Genomic DNA, 19,927 nt, shown 5'->3' with positions numbered 1-19,927 from the left:
AATCCTCCCACACTCTGAAATGCCAATATACATTATACAGGAGCAACAAGGTCTCTGAACACAGCGGGGTAAGAAACACTTGGAAAATAGCATTCAAAGTGCATCAGAGAAATATCAATTTAATGATTGCCGAAAACTCGCAATCATGGGTCATCACATAATCATTTTTTACAAAACCTTAACAAGGCAACATCATCCTACACTATTGGTGCATGGACACGCTTTACACAACTCACAGTCCACCACCAGAAATAGGATTAAGCATACACGGATAAAACACAACAGTTAAAGCTTGTCTAACACCTAAAAACGATATAAAGTAAAAATCGAACCCCAATACCGCAGCAACTTTGAATTAAATTATGTGGTCACATCAAGTTGAACACGCTCAAACTGGAATTTTACATTTTGCAGCAAACCTAGATACAAAGGAAATGCAATTTTCTGTCATAATCAATCAACATCTAAATTTTGAATACAAAACTGTTATGGTTATATCAAGTCAAATTCTTTATGAAAACAAAAAGCAGCACCATCTATACCTCAGAGAAACAGGAAAAGCAAAATATTAAACAAGGAGGGCAAAAACCTTTGGCAAGATAAATGAATTCTGTGTTCTAATTACAGCAAATATAACGCTGAAGCTCCATACAAAAAAAAAAGAAATACAAGCAAGCTAAATGAACAGGAGCTCACTTGTGAAGTAACCTACAGTTTCTAGATTACTGGATTCACAAAATACAAACTTCTCAAAACCACTGCTGGCATGATTTTAGTTGCCATGCACCAGTCACAAAGTTGTGACTGCCCAGCTCAAAACACACAAAAAGTAGGCCGAGATGAATTTCCACTTGTCCGCAAAGTTAAAAAGAATAAGCTCTACACTTTGAAATGATATAAACATAACTTGTGAGAATTGGACCATCCTAACCTATTCAAAAAGTTTATTTTTATTTAAAAAGGGAGAAATTAGGATTTTACCCTCTGTGTGCCACACTAACTTCCTATCCATAGCTTTGTGCATGAAATTTGTGTACAAATAACTCAGTGGCATGGAAAGGGTTAAAGATAAGGAAATTTGAGTCGGACAACCCAAATAGCATACATACGGAGAATCCTAATCTGCAACTTTTAATGGGTTTTGAACTGGGTAGTCACACTACAACAAACACTCAAAGTCCCCTACAGAGTACAGCAATAACAAGTGCTTCAATGTCCACTTGCAAACAAACCAACCCTCTACACTACTGACACTGAACAGATGAGTATAATGTCCCTGTAGTGCTGACAGTTCTTATGATAACATTACGCAACAGAACCCAGTGCTTTGAAAATTTGATTGACCTACTCATCTACCAAAGTCCATTTTGCATCGAAATATGCACTTATGCCCTTCTGCTGGACACACGATGCTTGGATGCACTTTTCATTCAACTCGACACAGAGAATTAAAACACACTAGATGAACATCTCATGATATTTGTTTGTTTGTTTTTTCCCCACAGGGAAGCAGTAATGCAAATTGACTGGATGCAGCAACTACAAACTTCACTATTACGCTGAATGTGAGGTGCTGGAAATTAATCAGCTCACATTAATAAAGGGATGGTACAGTATTGGTGGAGATGAGAATTGGGCTTTTAACTTTTTGCGAGATACCAAGAAAACACTTATAAAATAGTGCAGAGCATACCATTTTAAGAGGAATTCAAAGTTTATTTGATGAAAATCGGGTTTGGAATGGCTGAAACATCCAAAAACAAAGTAAAACAAAGCGATCGTAATAAAGTGTGGGTCCCACACTTTATTAGAATTGCTCTTTTTTGGATATCTCAGCCATTTCAAAACCAATTTTCATCAAATAAACGTTGGAATTCCTCAGAGAATTACATGCTCTTTCAGTATATGTCATAAGAGGTTTCTCATTATCTCACCAAAAAATGTTAGAAACCTCAAATAAGGTCTCAACCAAAACTATACGATCCCTTTAAAATTTACCCTACGAAGGAAAAAAAATGCACACACACACACACACACACAAAATAAAATTAAAAAAAAATAAATAAAATTCCACTACAACGAGAACATTGGAGAAATGTGTATGGCTTTAAGTGCAAAGTGAGTAATGTAACTCTTACTTCTTCCTTCTCTTTGGATAGGGCAGAGCTTTAAGAACTGTAAGCTGTAGCTGTGATAGCAAATGAGCAAGTGCATGCAATGGTACTTTCCTAGGCATAAGACTTTTTTTAAACCAATTTATTTCTTTTCTTTGTACACTATATTACATGCATAGGATGCTTTATTTCGACCACTCTTAGCTGAATACTTTGTCATTTCTTTGTACATACATTTACACAGAGAAATATGCTTGAAATCAGAACAAAATATACCGCATAGTAACTATTGAAGTGAAGAAAAGTACCAGTACAATGCGGCCAAAGGTTTTGTCACTTGGCATTTTGAGATTAGTTCAGCCCAGAACCAACAAACACGCTTGGAAAGTAAGAGAAAAATCTTTTCCAACTTATTGCTAATCCATCAACATGCCTAAGACACTCTGTGGAATCCTATACATGCAGACTGGGCAGATCGTTCAAACGATCATCAGAGTCGCAAGCTGTTCCAAAAGAACCTTTGACCCACCTCTGAATTTTTGGGCAGACCAACCATCAACATGAAAGAGACCCATCTGCAAGAATACAAACTTATACTAAAACATTCTCGACACCGTATGAAGAAAGATTTTTGACATCACTGTCAGAGTGCTACAAAATTTGAAACGGCTGAAAAAATCCTAAAAAGTGTGTTGTAAAGAAACATATGAACACCTCGATGAATCACACAGCACAGCCAAATTTGCATGCTTTGTATATCGACATAGCTGTTCCTGGAACTCCAAGTGGCAACATCACACACTGTTTTGACTGAACTCCAGTTTCTGAGCCATGATGCTCAGGACCTGTTCTAACAGGGTGTAGCGCTCCGTGGCGTTCTCGGTGGTGGCACGGCTCCCCCACAGCAGCCGCAAGTGCAGCTCAGCCCTGAAGATATCCAGGGCACCCTCTTCTGGTGGATGCTTGGCCAGCTTGGAGTGGGCGTTGATGCGGTACAAGTTGGTCTGCTGGGCAAGCATGTGGGCGTTCTGTAAGTGGCCAATCAAAATGTCCAGTCCGTAGGAAGCAGCTGATTCTTCCCAGGGTTCCCCGCTGGGAATCGAGTCCAGGACCTCCTTGGTGGGCGTCTGGGACCAGTCCCGGTCCAGGGCCGAGGACCAGTCCCGCTCCAGGAGTAGAATGATGGGCAGTATGTGGGGGAGGCTGGTCTTCGTGAGGGGCACCACGTTCTCACCGGCGTTCAGCGACTTGAGCAGAGACCGCAGCTTGGTGTCGTAGTTGACCGCGGTGTTTGTGAAGCGAGAGCGTAGGAGGTCCCAGGTGTTGCGCAGGTAGACAATCTGGAAACAAAACATGCAAAAAAAAGGTCACATTGGATGAATGCATCAAATACTGTATAAGCTGTTATTTATTTTACAGATATATTCGTGAATGAGGAGGATACAGACATTTTCGCAAGATGTTATTTTCACGAATTGACACCGAGGTTATCATGATATTAGAGCACACTATTTCCCAAGTGCATGGCGACATTTTCGCATGTTGCTAAATTCACTGTCCAAAGGTAATTTGCGAAATTTGCGAATATTAAACCCTCACAAAAATTGTACAGAAAGCTTATAAAGTACGCATGATGACATGAACAGTCATAAGATAAACTAACACAAAATTCATGGATTTGATAACTATAACTAAAGAGAATGGACATACAGATTTACAGCGCATGACAATATCTCACAACAATTCACACAAGCATGTATATTGATCAACATCCCTGCGATTATCATATAATTATCAAACTCCTATTGCACATTTCAAATATTGAACTGAAATTCCTGAACTAAGTTGCCTAATTAAAAAAAAAATCAAATGGATGAAAAATCTGCACTTTTGTGCAGCTTACTTTTAAATACAAAGCCTGATGTTTGACAATCAAGAATAAACAATAGTGAGGACTGGAAAAGGGTTTAAATTAGAGGAGAAAGGTACTACACGTTGTAGGAGAGAGGGAGAAAATACCTGCTTTGAAGCAAGGGCGTCCATGATGGTGGCGAAGCTGAAGAGGTTGCCTAGGGAACCCCGCAACGTCTCCGCGAGCTGGAGCCACTGATGCAGCACGTGAACTCTGACCTCCAGGTCATCACAGGTCAAAAGGGTTGCCATGCAGAACATCTTTAGGCAGTTATGTCTGTAGCACATACAAAATAAACAGAGAGAGAGAAAAAAAAAAAACTTAGTTGCATTCAATGTATATGTACCTCACCACACAGACTTACACATTCTTTCTGGTTTCTTTTATAGTTTTTAGTATTGCATTAATGTACATGTAAGCATATTTAGTTGTAAATCTTGTGATTGGCCACAGAAAGACCAATGGTCAATGCTGATCCTCCCACATAGTATCAAAAATATTTGTTTTCATGTTGTGTTCTGTCAAAATGTTATAGTATCTTTTTCCTGTATTGTTCCTTTGTTCTAGGCATGGTTTGTATAAATTATATATTCTTTATGGCTTTTTATCAGATGTGGAAATGAAATGAAACTGAGATAAAATGATGATCAAAAATGGATTTGTTCAACATGCCATGATGGCGAAGTCTGTATATTCTTCCTACGAGCTTTTTATCAGATGTGGAAATAACATTGAATAAAAAATAAAATGCTGATAAAAAAGGGATTTATTCAACATGCCATGATGGCAAAGGAATGATCATTTCTGTGATCTCCAATGTCTGTGCCTTGGCAACATCTCAAATTCTCCAGGATTCCTCCACATCAAAGAAATCATAGAACAGATTTGTGATATGGCCATCACTTTGGGAAAGGATTTACATTATAACCTACAGGCCTGCTCAGACACAAAAGAAATAGAAGGCTGGTAACACCATCCCCAAAAATCATTGCACACTAAACTCCTTTCATATCACAGAAGTCTAGAAGAAGGCAACTAAAATGTTGGGCTTGGTAAAAGATCACCGACTGGCGACAAATGAAATATACACATATTTTCTGAAACTGATTATCAAACAGCTATAGCGACAAATAAAAATGATAATAATCCAAAAAGAAAGATAAATCACACCAATATATATGCATTTGTTCTATATGCATGCAATAATACTTCTTCGAAAAACATATCACATACCATCTTCAGTAACTTTGAGTTCTGCTGATAGACGGATGACCCACCACATTTTAGACTTATTCACATTAACTCTCAGTTGTGCAGAGAAAACAAGACTTCTTCCATCAATTACTTTTATTGCTGATTATCAGCAAGGGCTTTGAGAAATCAATATGCACTACTTTGATACCTAACCAACTTTATTTTCCATCATAATCACCATGTAAGTCTCAGGTAACAGGATGTAATTGGCTGACGTACACATAGAACAATAAAAGAAATTGAATTCTTTAGAAGCCACAAAGAAGCGAGAGTGGCGTTTTACTGAATACTTCAATTAACAATACTTTGGAGTTATCTTATTTTCTGTTCTTTTTTATCTAAACGAAATGCTTCCAGCTCACAATAAAAGTCACTTTGTAAAACTGTAGAGGAAGAGCATAGAAAATTCCCTTCTGAACAAAAATGAATGATTTATTAAAACAAGACATGTAAATCCACACGATTCTCACCATCGCAATGGTTGGGTGGGTTTTGGCGGAAAAAAAGTTCGCAACAAAAAACCCACAAGTATAATTTTTTTTTTTAAAGATTTCAACGCTGTTATTACAGGGAGCCTGGTAATCTTGGAAGTATGTAATGCATTGCATTGTGATGAATCATGCAGTACATACAGGTGTACATGTACATGTGCTATGTGCATGACAAATCCACTTATGAGGACATAACATCGCTCCTTTTTCCTTCACAACTTGGATAGATTTGGCTGGACTGGAAGGTTCATGAAGAAGTCAGCATTTCAACAGAATCTATGCCAGGTTTCATGAAGGTCACAGGTTATCATCATGAGGAAAGGAATAATTATTTCTTCACAATGGATGTTCAGGCGGCTGTATCGTGACACGGCATGTGAACACTAAAACTGCACATAATGGACCATATTATTCTACTTCCTACTAAACAAGGTCATAAATCAATTTCAGCGTTATCGTTTCAGCATTTGCGCCATGCATCATAATGAATCACATCCAGGAAACAAAAACAGGCAAAGATCTGATAATATTATACAAACAATGCACATCAGCAAGGGCATGTGTAGTGTACAGATCACCTATATCATTGCATGTGAGACAGCTATGGGGAAGTTGGTAGCATAAACCCACAGGGGCTAAAGAAAGACTTGAAGCGCTGTTGCTACCTTGTTTACTGAAGTCCAAAAAGTTTCCACATTCTCTTGATTTACTAACATTGGCCATTAAGACCTGAAAATTCATGTAAACAAAAATTCCCTACAGTGAACTTCAAGGGAATGAAATGTCTAGATTGAGCAAATGCAGTAATATCAGTAGAACACATCAGTGAAGTTTGAGGGTAATGGTGTGGAGTGGGTAGCAAAAGAAGATCAATTCCATCAGGCCAGCCCCATGCTACCTGGTCTGTAAAGGGATCATATAGTTTTGGTTGAGACTTAACTTCAGGTTTTTATTTTTTTTGGTGAGATAGTGAGAAACCTCTTATGAAATATGAAAAAGCATGTAATTCCATGAGGATTTCAACGTTTATTTGATGAAAATTGATTTTGAGACGGCGGACATATCCAAAACAGAGTGATCCTAATAAAGTGTGGGACCCACATTTTATTACAATCATTTTGTTTTACTTGGTTTTTCAATGTTTCAGCTATTCTAAACCCAATTTTCATCAAATAAACTTTGAATTCCTCTTAAAATGGCATGCTCTGTACTATTTCATAAGCGTTTTCTTGGTATCTCGCGAAAAAGTTAAAGCCCAATTTTCATTTCCACCAATACTTGTACCATCCCTTTAACTATAACTGCTCTCCAGCCTGCCTCTCTGTGGAGGCAATGCCCAGGAAGTCAATGATTGTTTTAACATCACCCTAAAAAAGCTCCACCCTCGAGCATTGACCCAATAAATCACCAAAGTGTAATGTTTGAGAAATGATGACCACAACATAAAAACAGTGCTGACCCCCTGAAGAATCAAGATAAGCTAGCTGCATTTTCTAGTAGATTGCTTTGTTTGTTTCATACTTTAAAGAGGAGTTCCCCTCTCCACCCCCCCCCCCCAAAAAAAATAGAGTAGATAGATAGATAGATTGCTTTCCCATCTTGCTTGTCATTTTGCCTCTGATGAAGATTCTGCTAGGATCGAAAGCTCAGGCCCCTTTTGACTCTAGATAGATATAGAAAGATAATTAATACTCAAAAGAGAAGAATGTAAAAACATTTTAGAAAAGTCTAAACATTTTCAAATTTCATGCAAATTACACATTTTCTTGATGTTTTCTTCTGAAACCTAATAAGGCAAACATTATTCTCCATGACTTCTGGAGAAGAAAGATTGCAAAGCTTGTTCATTGTCCAACATACATCTGCAGAGATTTTGATATTTTTATTCTAACAGCGTGATCATTATTGTACAGTGACAGCACAAATATTGTTTTAGAGCTCCCATCTAGAAAAGGTGGCACATGGAATTGTCTAAAACTTTCAAAAGTTCAAAAATCTTCAAGCGCTTGTCCTCAAACTTTCACTGAGTGTTTCGCATGATATACTGTTGTATTTGCTGCATCCAAATGATACTGAGTATATGTTCAGAGACATTAAAACAGTATGTTACTTCTGAAGCATCATATATATATATGTATTTTTTTTTTTAATGTGTAGGACTTGGGCATGGTCACAATCTTTGATCAAGAGTATATGGATAATTGCACTACCCTATTGTGGCCCTTCTACATGTCTCTAAACTGATGATGTAGAAGGCACAGAATCAGCCAGCAGGCTGAAAGTAAGACTAGCTCTTGACGCTTGATGATCTTCATCTATTCACATTATTACCAATACCATTTTTTCTGGGGCAAGGCCACTTTAACACCGAGACCCCATAAAATTTTCATGGGCATAAAAAAGGGAGGAGAATTTGTCGAGGACAGCCCATGGATTTTAACACATAGATGCCTTGGCTGTAGAACACTGCATACAAAGTGATACCTATAGTGCTATTAAGAGAGGGGAGAATCCAAGAGTTGACTTGATAACAATACACAAACCATGGGAAAACTTCCAGTGAAAATTCCAATCATTACAAGGCCTTCATCATTACAAATTGACTGTTATTACTGCCTTTATCTACCTACTTAGGGGAGAATCTAATAATTGACTTGATACAATACACAGACCATGGGAAAACTTCCAGTGAAAATTCTGACCATCACAAGGCCTTCATCATTGCAAATTGACTGCAATTACTGCTTTTATCTATTTACTTTTAATAGGGGAGAATCTATTAATTGACTTGATATACAATACACCGACCATGGGAAAACTTACCAGTGAAATTTTGACCATTACAAGGCCTTTATCATTGCAAACAGATTGCTATTACTGCTTTTATTCATTTTCTTATTTATCCAGTTTATTTTAAAAAGAACCTGGCCACTCCTATTCTCAACCCAGAAAGCCTTGATACAAAAAGTTAATAACTGCAATACAGTGAATATGAGTGAAAACAAACAAATAAAACAAACATCACACAGTATGCAGACAGAAGGTATGATTTAAAACTACAAGGAGCCCATGTTTTGTTCCTTGTTTTTTACTTCCTCTTTCTGATATTGGTTTTGCAAGGAAGTCTTGGCTGTTCTCTCAGAGATATGAACTTAATATTAAGTCTATAAGAGTTGAATCCATTCACTGACCGTTCCAGGATGTCCTGTCGGAATCTCGTTCCGTGCGGCAAGCAGAGAAGCTCCAAACCAGGCATTTGGTTGTTGTTACTGCCATGACCTATCCTACACACCTGCCGAGAAAAGGGTAATTGTTGTACACTGGTTACAGGAAAATGAATTTTCCAGCATTCCGGTTCCTGCAAGCATCTAGGCCTATACGTGGGACTATCAAGTCACACCATCTTCACAATAAATATTATGCAGCCTGTACAATCAGTTCTGAAGTTTTCATGATTAGCAGCCATTTGTATAGTATGTGGTGTGTTTTTTTTTTTCTTATAATCGTTTTCATATAACAGCAAACATGTCCTTCCTCTTCATGTACACATGTATGGACATGCTCCTAATAAGAGTTGCATGTAACTCAATTTTGAATTCACAATTTTCAACAGCTAGAGAAGTTGCATTCTTGACATAGAAAACCTTTATAACTTGGGGAAAGATAATATATTGTATCACGACACAAAATTTGGAGCTTCTTGTAATTGTTACAAAAAAATTAGAGTTTTAAATAACCAACCTTCATATTTACTGGTGTGACAAAAATTATTTGGTTTACATTTAAATACAGACATTTAGTTCATGATATGAATAATTTGCAATATAGAAGAATTAAACTTTGGATTTTTTTCAAGTACCACTCCCTGTTCTTCCTCCTGATCGAGAATTTGTGAAATTATTTTTTTTTTCATGCATTGAACAGAGAGCATGAAATTTTGGAATTTCCACCAACTGATCACACAGAATCTCAGATTATACAGAAGGTTACCAGATATCTGCAGAATGGGACTTGTAACAAATCTTCAAAAGCTTTATAAGGTCATTCTATCAGTTGAAATACATTGTACACACACATGAACACTCATATCACAAAGATCAAACAGTCTATGTATATGCAGTCTATAGATGTAATATGTATCCAAAATCATGACACACGTTACTTTGATGAATCTATGTAGGGATCTTTGAAGGCCCAAAAGCAATCACTGGTATCAAGAGTGTTTTTAATCATTCTCATATTCATTCATTCCACAAACTTTGAATCTTGCAGAGTCGGTTAGAGTCAAGTGAGGCAGAGGTTTTATACTCCAAAAGTAATCATTTCACTTTTTGAAAATTTACAACTTAACATTCCACAATAAATTGGCAAAATACAATGTATCAGGATGAATTACAAAATGTCACAAGACTTTTGTAATGGCTGGTAGTAGACTATCAAACACCTATAGCACTTCAAACTGACTGCCTGGGTCATAGAACTTTGATCATGAGGTCACTTTCACAAGCTCTCCTGCATTGCTTCCCCCACAGAAAATGTCATTTTACACATTTGCTGCAGAGAAATGTAGCAGCCCAAAAAAGGAGAAGAAGCAGAAGAAAAAAACAAACAAACAAAAGACGAGCATCTGCTTGTGTTAGGAACATAGGAATTCACAAAGAATCAGGTCTCTGATTACAAATAATTTCTGATCCCAATTTGAGCGAATGGATGTTTACAAACTGGCGCAGTCTCATTGGGCCTGCAGTTACAAAAAATGTATGCTCTAAATGGGGCTTCTACATTGTCTGACTCTTGCGCTGATGCGCACAACCAAAAGGGTTCATCCTTGTTCAAACATTTCCTTCACAATGGGGCTATTTACAAACACCATAGATGGTAAGGAAGGTGCCACCTTACGTTTCACTAAGGCTGTTTGCCAAGTCTGCTGCAGCAGTAATGTTTAGCCTGGTACAATGCAAATGTATTTAAGAGCTCTCGGGCAAACATGGTGTCTACTTCACAGCTCAACAACAACACAAAGTCCTGTGTACACATGTTCATTAATTTGATTATTAAACACGCAATGTCTCACACATCCGCTGGCACATATACACACACAGACACACATCATAAATGTTACTTTTTATATTCATTTAGTGGGTTTCTAGCCACACATGAACTTAACTTATCATTATTACTACAGGTAAGTATTATCACTACTTTGTATCTGAAGCTTTTGCCAGATATAAAACTCTGTGTTAATAGAGTGTAAATATATCCGGTGCATCTTTATGTCCCACCATACAAGGTGAAGGAAGCATGAAACGTCTTTGACCTAATCCCCACAAACTTGAAGTTCTCAGAGACTTTGTACAGGAACCAACAAGTTCCTAAAGGAGATGGGTTAATACCACTCAAAATGTGGGAAGGAGGAGATAGTCATTTACACCAAACATGATATTAAATTCATTCTTGCACAAATCAAGACATGAAAACAGACATTAAAGCTAAAACTTTTTGTATCTCTTAGTCTATGCAAGACCCGTCAGGACTCATACACATTTGCAACGTACACAAGGACATGAGTTTATAGCATAAATTGAAGATCAAAGCATTGGTCAAGTGTGCTCCTTATTATTTGTCAATGAATTATGTAGGTTCTTTTATTATCTGTATATAATTAAATTCCATCCACTGGAGATTTCCATACAGTATTCACTCAGTAAAGTCCCAAGATCCTATGACTTGTCTACTGAGAAATGACTTCCCTGTTTTCATACAAGAATGCTCTGTTGAATTCCTGTTCCGTGGTTTGTACCCTTGTCAGGGATAACTAGAAGCAGGTGTGTCTATTCAGCGTGTTTGCCAAACAGGGTTGCCCAGGGCCTACTTGTGGTAACTCTAGACTCTGGCACACATATACAGGAAATACATCTCTTTATTGGTATTACACAAAGAAGAAGATCAAGAAGAAGAGCCACCACAACAGTAAAATTGCTCACAAGGGTCAACTTGGTTGGACCCCAGACAATCTCAATAAATCCGCTGATTTGTACTGAATTTTATAATCCAGTACAAACTTCTTAATAAACACGCTATACTCTGCACCATTTAGAAAGCTATCAGCAATTTTTCTCATACTTCTGTATTTGCATCCTGATCTATTGTGAACAGAGAAGAGGCCAAAGGGAAGTGATGGAATATCTTACCATTGTCATTTAGCAAGGATAGATGGTTCATTTACCTGTGTGTCAACCAGAGTGAGATGCCTCGCCAGTGCAAGTGGATTCAGCTCAAGGAGCATGCGCCTGACAGTGTCCATACAGGTCTTGTCCAGGGGTTTGCTTTCCGCTTCCAGCAGTGAACTGGTAAAATCCTGGGGCTGGAACACCGACTCCGTCTCCCTGACTGGCAGGATTGTTTGCAGCGTGTCCGGGATCTTCTCAAGGTGGTTTGGAGACACACGCTGGGCCACGCGGGAATAGTCGCTGTCCAGCACGGAGAATCGCGTCCCGGATACCACTTTTTTGCGGGGCTTGACATCCAGGCTCTCTCCGTCCACCGTGTCTGTCGAGACTGGGGGTTGGATGATTTCAGCCGGGATGGGTTTGGAGTCCTCGTCATGGAGCATGGTGAAGCGGACCGGAGTGGGTCTCTCCTCCACGTCATCAAGAGCATCAATCTCGCTGTAGATGTGTTCTCTGATGGGTGGCTTCATAAGGGTGTTCGTCTGCAAAGGTGCAAGCGTCCCTGATGGTGGCATATCCCTTACCCGGGAGTCTGTCACAGGAGACTCTTCTGTTGGCACACTGGGTTCCAGTCCGTCCACAACACCTGGCACTTTCCCTGTTGAAGGTGTGCCGGGAGAGGTGTCATTGCTCACCCCTGGCATAGTCCCCTCTTCATCAGAGGCAGAGGTGTTCAGACACGGGCGGGTCTCCGCATAATCGCTCTCGATGGGAGCGTAATCTCTGCTGGGACTCAAGATGGGCTCGCTGCCCGTCCTGACGTGGATCACATGGTCTCGCATCGTGTGAGTGGGGCCTGGCCTGTGCGTGGGCGAAGTCCGTCCAAGCAAAGGCTGGCTGTCAGCACGATTCACACTCTGCTTCTCCCCACCACCATTAACGATATGCAGCGAGGCGGGGTTGCTCCCCGACCTCTGCCGCAGGGGGTCGCTCCCATTCATGGACCCCCTGCGCGGGGTCACAACTTTCTTTTGCAATGTACCATAGATGTATGATGCCGGCAGTTTGTTCGTTGCAGCATACCGGCTGTCCGTGTAACTGAGGGGTTGAGTCCTGTTGATGGGTCGTTGGCTCACGGCTCCCGATGCCAACGACACAGGCTTACCACTCCCTACATAAAATTTAATGAGTGATGGTATAGTGTCAAAGCACTCTTTCTCAAACTGGTACTGAACACTTGCATAGGGTGAGTGGGCCTTGTGGACCACCTTGTTGATCACAAAGTGCATGGGGGCGTCCTTCCACCGAACAGTGAGCACAAAGTTCCCTGGCTTCGAGATGGAGTCCCTCACAAGGAAGTCCCCGTTCTCGCAGATCAGCTTCTCCGCCTTGTCACGGCTGATGCCGCCATGGAACCAGGCGTGGCTCCGGATGTCATGGCTCGGGAGCTTGAACTCCTCTTCCAGCTGCTTGCGGAGGTCTTCCGGGGACAGGTCCTGCAGACTCATCTTGGATCGGATGGGTGAGGGCGGGGTCTGAGGAAAACCAGCAAGAACGTATGAATGAGAAAGAATGGAAAGACGCGAAGCAGAATGAGTTCAGTATTTCCTAATAAATGCATGTGATAAATGTATAAAGTACTCACAGAGTATCAAAGTGTGGTGCTTTAGCCAATTATCACCATGGAAACTAGTTCTACACTATGTCACCTGGCCAAAGTGTTTATGTTGACACTTAGTTCCAACCCAAACTATAACAAAAGACTGACATAATCACTTCACTTCTCTATAGTCCTTAAGAAAATGTGGGTAAAGCAGTTATATCCCAAGTACATTGCCTGGGCTGACATTACTCACACGTCAAAATCACAGTTATTTTATGTACATGCATCTCATTTGGCAGAACTACTTCCAAAGTCCGGAAACTTTACTATTCCTTTGTCAGGATGTGGAAATATACTCCTTTTCTTCCTTTTTGTTTTTTTCAGCGAGACTTGGCTACTCTGCAATGACAACCACAACCAGTGCAAAGATGGTGTAAAGAAATGAGAGCTGCTATATCACAGAAGTACTTCAAAGATGAAATAAAAATCTCACATTTTAGTGAATTATCTCTCAATGTATGCTTGTTTTCTGAAATATGTTGCATATTATTAAAAAAAAACATGTTACAGAAGGGATCACAAAAGAGAGATTAGTCATCTCCTAAAGACTCTTGAATTACTCTGGACAGCTGAACCAAAATATCAGTGGTTTAAAGTCATATAAAGGAAATTCCCCAGATAATGGTCACTGGAGCATAACAAAGACACCGTAGAAAAGGACTGATTAGAAACTCACCCTACTGAGTTGGTCTTCTGGTATTGAGCTGCAGACAAAAGTGCATGGAAGAGAGGAAAGAGAGAGAGAAAATGAGTTACTGTAGGTGTTGAGGACCAAATGCTATACAAATTGCTGCACACAAACTAATAATCGATGTCTACCAAGTTACCTGCGACAGGAAAGCATACGTGACTGCAAGACATTCATGGCTAGGACATCAGCAAACAGCTCACTTGCCAAGATCAGATTTGCAGATGTGCGCTGTTCCTCTTCCCATTCCAACTCTGGTAAACATCAAAACACTAGAAACACTATGGGAACTCAAAATGACATCTGCATTTCAATCCCAACAAAACAGAATCAAAGGGGAAAAAAATGGGAGAGGAGAGAACATCCACAGGTATAGGTATATCTGGCCGTTTCTGGCAAAAAGAGTCACATCTATGACACGAGGTCCAAATCATGAGACCCTGAGAAACACGAGAGCCAAGACGATAAACCCAGACAGCCGACTAAAACTCACAATCTCGTCCCTCCTTGTGAGAGCTTGGTGCTCCAGAGCTAACGGGATGCCACACACACACACACACGTGCATCTGATTTGGTGGAAGCCAGTAGTAGTCAGTCAATACCACGCAGCACTGGTGATCAGATGAACTTGAGTCTGGCCTGTGACTCAGCTCGGCTCGTCCCGTTAAGAGAAACACCACAACAGTCATCGATCGTTGCTGGTGGTATGACCTTGTCTCAGCAGGATCAATCTTTCCCCCCTTTACTGGCTAGTCTTGGTGGACCTAACTCCTCTAACCCGTTTATCTCCTCTGATCATGCAAAAGCTTGCAGATGTCATGGCTACAGTTGCTATGGCAACACTATTGATGATCCTAACACAAGCAATACCAGTACACATGGGGCCTACATGCAGAATTCAGCAAAATAAAAAGAACGAAACTGAAGGCTGATATGACAGGATCAATGATAAGGACACAGGAAATCTCCTTCAATGCATCAAGCAATACATGCAAATCTCTTAATGTCTTAAAACAAATTAAAAATTGTGTTCCTGTTGCAACAGAGCTTAAATAACAATGCACTTGTCATAACTTGGTCAGAAGCTGCAGAGGTACAGAGAGATACACAACGGCATCACTTAAGACCAAAACAACAACCCCAAAAACCTAAGACATATCCACGCCATTGGGGAGCATGCAGTGCAGACCAACAAGACTAGCTGTACAAAGTGGAAGTACGTAATACTTCCACGATCTCCCCTGCCATTACACCTGTAAATAGGACAACTATCACAGATCCGGAATGCCGACTCCCTGTGAGCGACCCACAGAGTTGCATTCCGATTGCCAACTTAAAGGAAGTCTGTTTGTGTCACAGAGACCGACGACAAAACGGAGAAACGGATCATGAATTGGTTTCCCTCTGATATGATTGGTCAAAATATATGTTATTTGATTCATATGGAAGAGGTGATACCAGTTCCACATTTCCACAGCTTCAAAGAGATTGGACTGGCAGGTATTTAGTTGACCATCATTATGCTTACTAATTTTTTCGCTAAAACTATGATGACTAATTCTACTACAACTACTACAAATACTTTTGCCACTTCTACTAATAGTGATAGTTCTAACTCTACCACTTTTACAGATCGTATGCAACTACTTCAATAATCTAGTACTTCTAGTACTGCTACTACTGCTAAGTTACTACTTCTCAACTGGTGTTTTTGCAATGGAAATGATCTCTTCTTACAGTGGCTTCATCACAAGCAATTTGATTCTCTCTCGGAAACATCATAATCAGCTATCTTTGGTCATATCTGGAACAGTCTCCAATACTACAGAGACAATCTCCACAAAACTTTAAGTTTGCTTGCTTTCACTATTACTTCTACGAACAGCCACAGCAGGTCAAATAGCACTTCACCCACGCGCACCCTCATAACATATAACAACCTAAAATTGTGTCAATGAGGGGCAATACTGCAAAATTATGGACTTTGTACGACCAGCCTACTGTACACACAAACAATGCAAAACAAATAAATCATTACACTCCTACATTCAACTTCCATTTTAACATAACCACAAAGTTATCCATATTTCCTCTTCCGGTAAAAAAGAACAAAAAACGTAGAAGTCTAGTCTTTTCTCCATACCCAAATATGATAATGGTCATAATCTTTTTTTTCTTTCTTTCTTTTTTACTTCACTGCACCAATTATCAGCAGACAATGGTATCATAAGTCTGCAATTACGCAGTCCTTTTTCTTCAAAACAAAAACAAAGCTTAATTGAATGGCTACATAAGACATTTTATTAACCCCTAACACATCATTAATCAACCACTGATTCCATCGTACTGTTCACTATTGAGTACTCAAGATCATTTTGTATAATATTTTGTTACTTTATTCATGTTATTTTTTCGTTGTGTACTCAAGATCATTTTGAATTTTCTGTATGTTTTTTTCTGCAGAAATAAAAAAATATATTGAATTGAATTGAATAGAATAGAATCATCTCAGTTGTTTTAATAACATTTACATACTTTAAACAGAAATAAAAAATGAATTGAATTTGTTAAACATTTACACATAAACAGATATAAAAAAAATAAATAAATTGAATTGATTTGAATCAAATAGAATCATCACAGTTGTTTAACATTTACACATAAACAGCAATAAATTTACAACAGGGAGATGGAAGTGGTGTTGGGGAACAAGGGAAGGTTAAGATTTGTTTCATATTCTTCTCATCCTCCCTTCCATCCCCGTCTCTCTTTTCCGCTCCTTTTTCACCACAGACTAGAACAGGGTATTTTCATTGCTGTAATCCTCCACTACAAAAGCCTTGAGCCCTTTGCAGCAAAGCAGCCATACTCTCTTTAAAAAATCGAGTGAAAATTTTCACTCTTAAAGGAGTGAATACATAAAAGAGTGAATTTTGAGTGAAATTGGAGTGAATTTTGAGTGAAAATGTTCATTTTCACTCATTTTGGAGTGACCTCAGGGATCACTCGAAGATTTTGGAGTGATCCCTGACGTCACTCTAAAACGAGTGAAACGAACATTTTCACTCGAAATTCGCTCCAATTTCTCTCTAAATTCACTCTTTTTTGTATTCACTCCTTCAAGAGTGAAAATTTTCACTCATTTTTTTCTAGAGAGTAGATGGAACAGAGCCTAGTGAATTTAAGAGAACAACATCCCGTATGACAACATGAAAATACTGTTCAAAACAATTATTTCAGAATTCTCCATTATAGTACTAAACTGAATGGCAGAAGGCACCATCTGTCAGTAAAGGGTAAAAGATGACATAAAACTAAACACAAGTTTGACATATACTGTACAAACCACTTCAGTGGGAGCATTCAGACCTACGTTGCATTAGGATATTGGTGTATCTTATTTACTACTTTGTAATTTCTTTATTCATAACCACGACGTGTTAAAGTGACTCCATTGATCAAAATAACTAGATTTTACACCTACATGTAGGAGTCCTGTGAAATTGCTACCGACAAACACATACAAGGTTATCTTGATACAATAGGTGTGGCCACTATGATGGCATCCCTCTTCAATCTTCCAGCTGATGTATCTCCCGAGGCCCCCTACAGTCAATGTTCAAACCTTCATCTCATTGAGTATTTTCACCATGAAAAGCTGTTGCAGTATCATGAGGTCACATTTGTGGTTATCCAATACAAGCCACCACAAACGGAGACAGAAACAACACGAAATGAGAACGAACCCTCTTGCATACCATCACATCTCTATACAATATAAGAGTGTATTTACAATTGAGCACCCATGTTTCTAAGAAATCGATAAAGGGTGTGTTCTATTCTAAAGTAATAAAATGTGCTCCAGTATGGACCTGAGCGAGAAAGATAAGACTAGAAAATTATCTATACCTGTTAGGGACACTGCTCTCAATTCACTGTGTTTCATTTTCTTTCATTTTATCGGTTTCAGTTCAAGAACTTCAGAGAAGATAAATCAATCAATCAAGTCAAATAATACCTCCCAAGTCGAAAGGTCATTGATTGATTCAAGTTTTGGGGTCAAACTAGACAAGTTCAGAGTAGTTTGAGACTAAAGAATGACAGAGGGGTAAACAAAAGAGGTTCAGTGTGTTTGTTCCACTGAAGTGACGTCAAATCTTCTTTAGATCAATGCAGAGGTGTCCCTCTTTTATAAGCCTAAATCAAATTAATGGAAAAAAAATATATATGCTTCCTCAAAATGAGAGATAAGGCATGAATTGTGTGAATGAATGGTGTGACAAAGACAGGGGTTACAATCATATGTTCATTCTGTCTGCAATGCAGATGTGACCAGATGGTTGAGGTTTGACAATTTCCTAGGTAAAAGACCATCCCATGGATATAACACTAAATATTGGGTAGATTAGGAAAGAGAGTATTAGACTACATATATATCAAACATGCAAACTTATTTGCAGGGGATATAACATATTATGCGGTGTGTTCCTATTTCCTTTCTTGTCTTTTTCTCCTTTCTTTTGTCATTAAGAGCATATTACACCAGCAGCATGAAAAATCAGCCTACTTTTGATGTCATCAATCTATGCACAAGTCTGCGACTGTCCTTCTGTGAAAGGAAAAGGGAAGATTGGTTTTTTTTGGTTTTTTATCCCTGTTTGAAGATTCAATACTGTCATTGGCACGGTGTAAATATGCAGTTATTACAGCCTACCATAATTTTGTTTTTCTCTCATGTTCCCCTTTAAACTATTCAAACAGCAAAACACAAGGAAAACAAGTTGCCATCCATCAAAGAATGGGGGGGGGGGGTGATTTAAAGAGATTTTAACTGTAAGCAAAATCAATCAAAGAATCCCCCTACGTCCTGGCAGAAATGCTGGAAGACCACAGGGACTAGTCATTAGTCACACTCATCATAACATGAAGTAGCGGAACTAATTGATCATTGTCGTTCGCGAAAAACCAACCCTGGAGGAGAATTTATCCCACAAATATTTTTCCCTCGCAACCAAAGTAGCACAGCATTTGGCAGACATTATGTAAACGTTGACTGGTTTCAGACACATGACACAAAATTCCTAATCAGAATAAAGTTTATCACATGACTCGAGAAATGCCACCAACACAGCGCAGCATTTGGCAGACATTATTTAAAAGCCGACTGGTTTCAGACACATGATACCAAATTTCTCATCACAATAAAGTTTATCACATGACTCAAGAAATGCCACTAACACCTCAATGACCAGTGAACTGAGAAACTTTCTACTGATACAATCTCTGTTTATTATACTGCAATGAATACTCATCAATGACTAATCAAAATGACAAGCAACTAACAGTTTGCATATTGATAGTAATTACATGTACTGTATATTCAATGATGGTGATGACAACAATAATGGTGATGCTAAGTGATCACAATAATAATGGTAATAATATAATAATAAAAAGATAATATCATTATTATTACTGTTATTATTATTATCATTATTATTATTATTATCATTATCATTATTACTATTATTATTATTGTTATTATTATTATCATTATTATTATTATTATCATTATTATTATCATTATTATTATTATCATTATTATTATTAATATTATCATTATTATTATCATTTA

The 19,927-nt window shown here is 38.6% G+C and overlaps 1 protein-coding gene across 1 annotated transcript in view; it reads right to left on the bottom strand.

Annotated features, from left to right (window-relative positions):
* Window positions 1-1,097: 1,097 nt before the first annotated feature.
* Window positions 1,098-19,927, bottom strand: part of LOC139721902 (breast cancer anti-estrogen resistance protein 3 homolog) — a 75,168-nt gene continuing 56,338 nt past the window's right edge. Inside the window, exons 6-10 of the mRNA XM_071633229.1 lie at window positions 14,281-14,308; window positions 11,998-13,476; window positions 8,963-9,063; window positions 4,134-4,302; window positions 1,098-3,454 (exon numbers count right to left, since the gene is read on the bottom strand). Coding sequence (XP_071489330.1) covers window positions 2,909-3,454; window positions 4,134-4,302; window positions 8,963-9,063; window positions 11,998-13,476; window positions 14,281-14,308 — 2,323 coding nt within the window. The 3' untranslated portion in view covers window positions 1,098-2,908. The remainder of the gene's footprint in view (window positions 3,455-4,133; window positions 4,303-8,962; window positions 9,064-11,997; window positions 13,477-14,280; window positions 14,309-19,927) is intronic.

The sequence above is a fragment of the Diadema antillarum genome, unplaced genomic scaffold (genome assembly GCF_040938485.1).
Source record: "Diadema antillarum isolate AM-2024a unplaced genomic scaffold, OU_Dant_1.0 scf00000151, whole genome shotgun sequence".
In the NCBI taxonomy this organism is placed as follows: domain Eukaryota; kingdom Metazoa; phylum Echinodermata; class Echinoidea; order Diadematoida; family Diadematidae; genus Diadema; species Diadema antillarum.
This window is presented reverse-complemented; position numbering and strand designations above follow the sequence as displayed.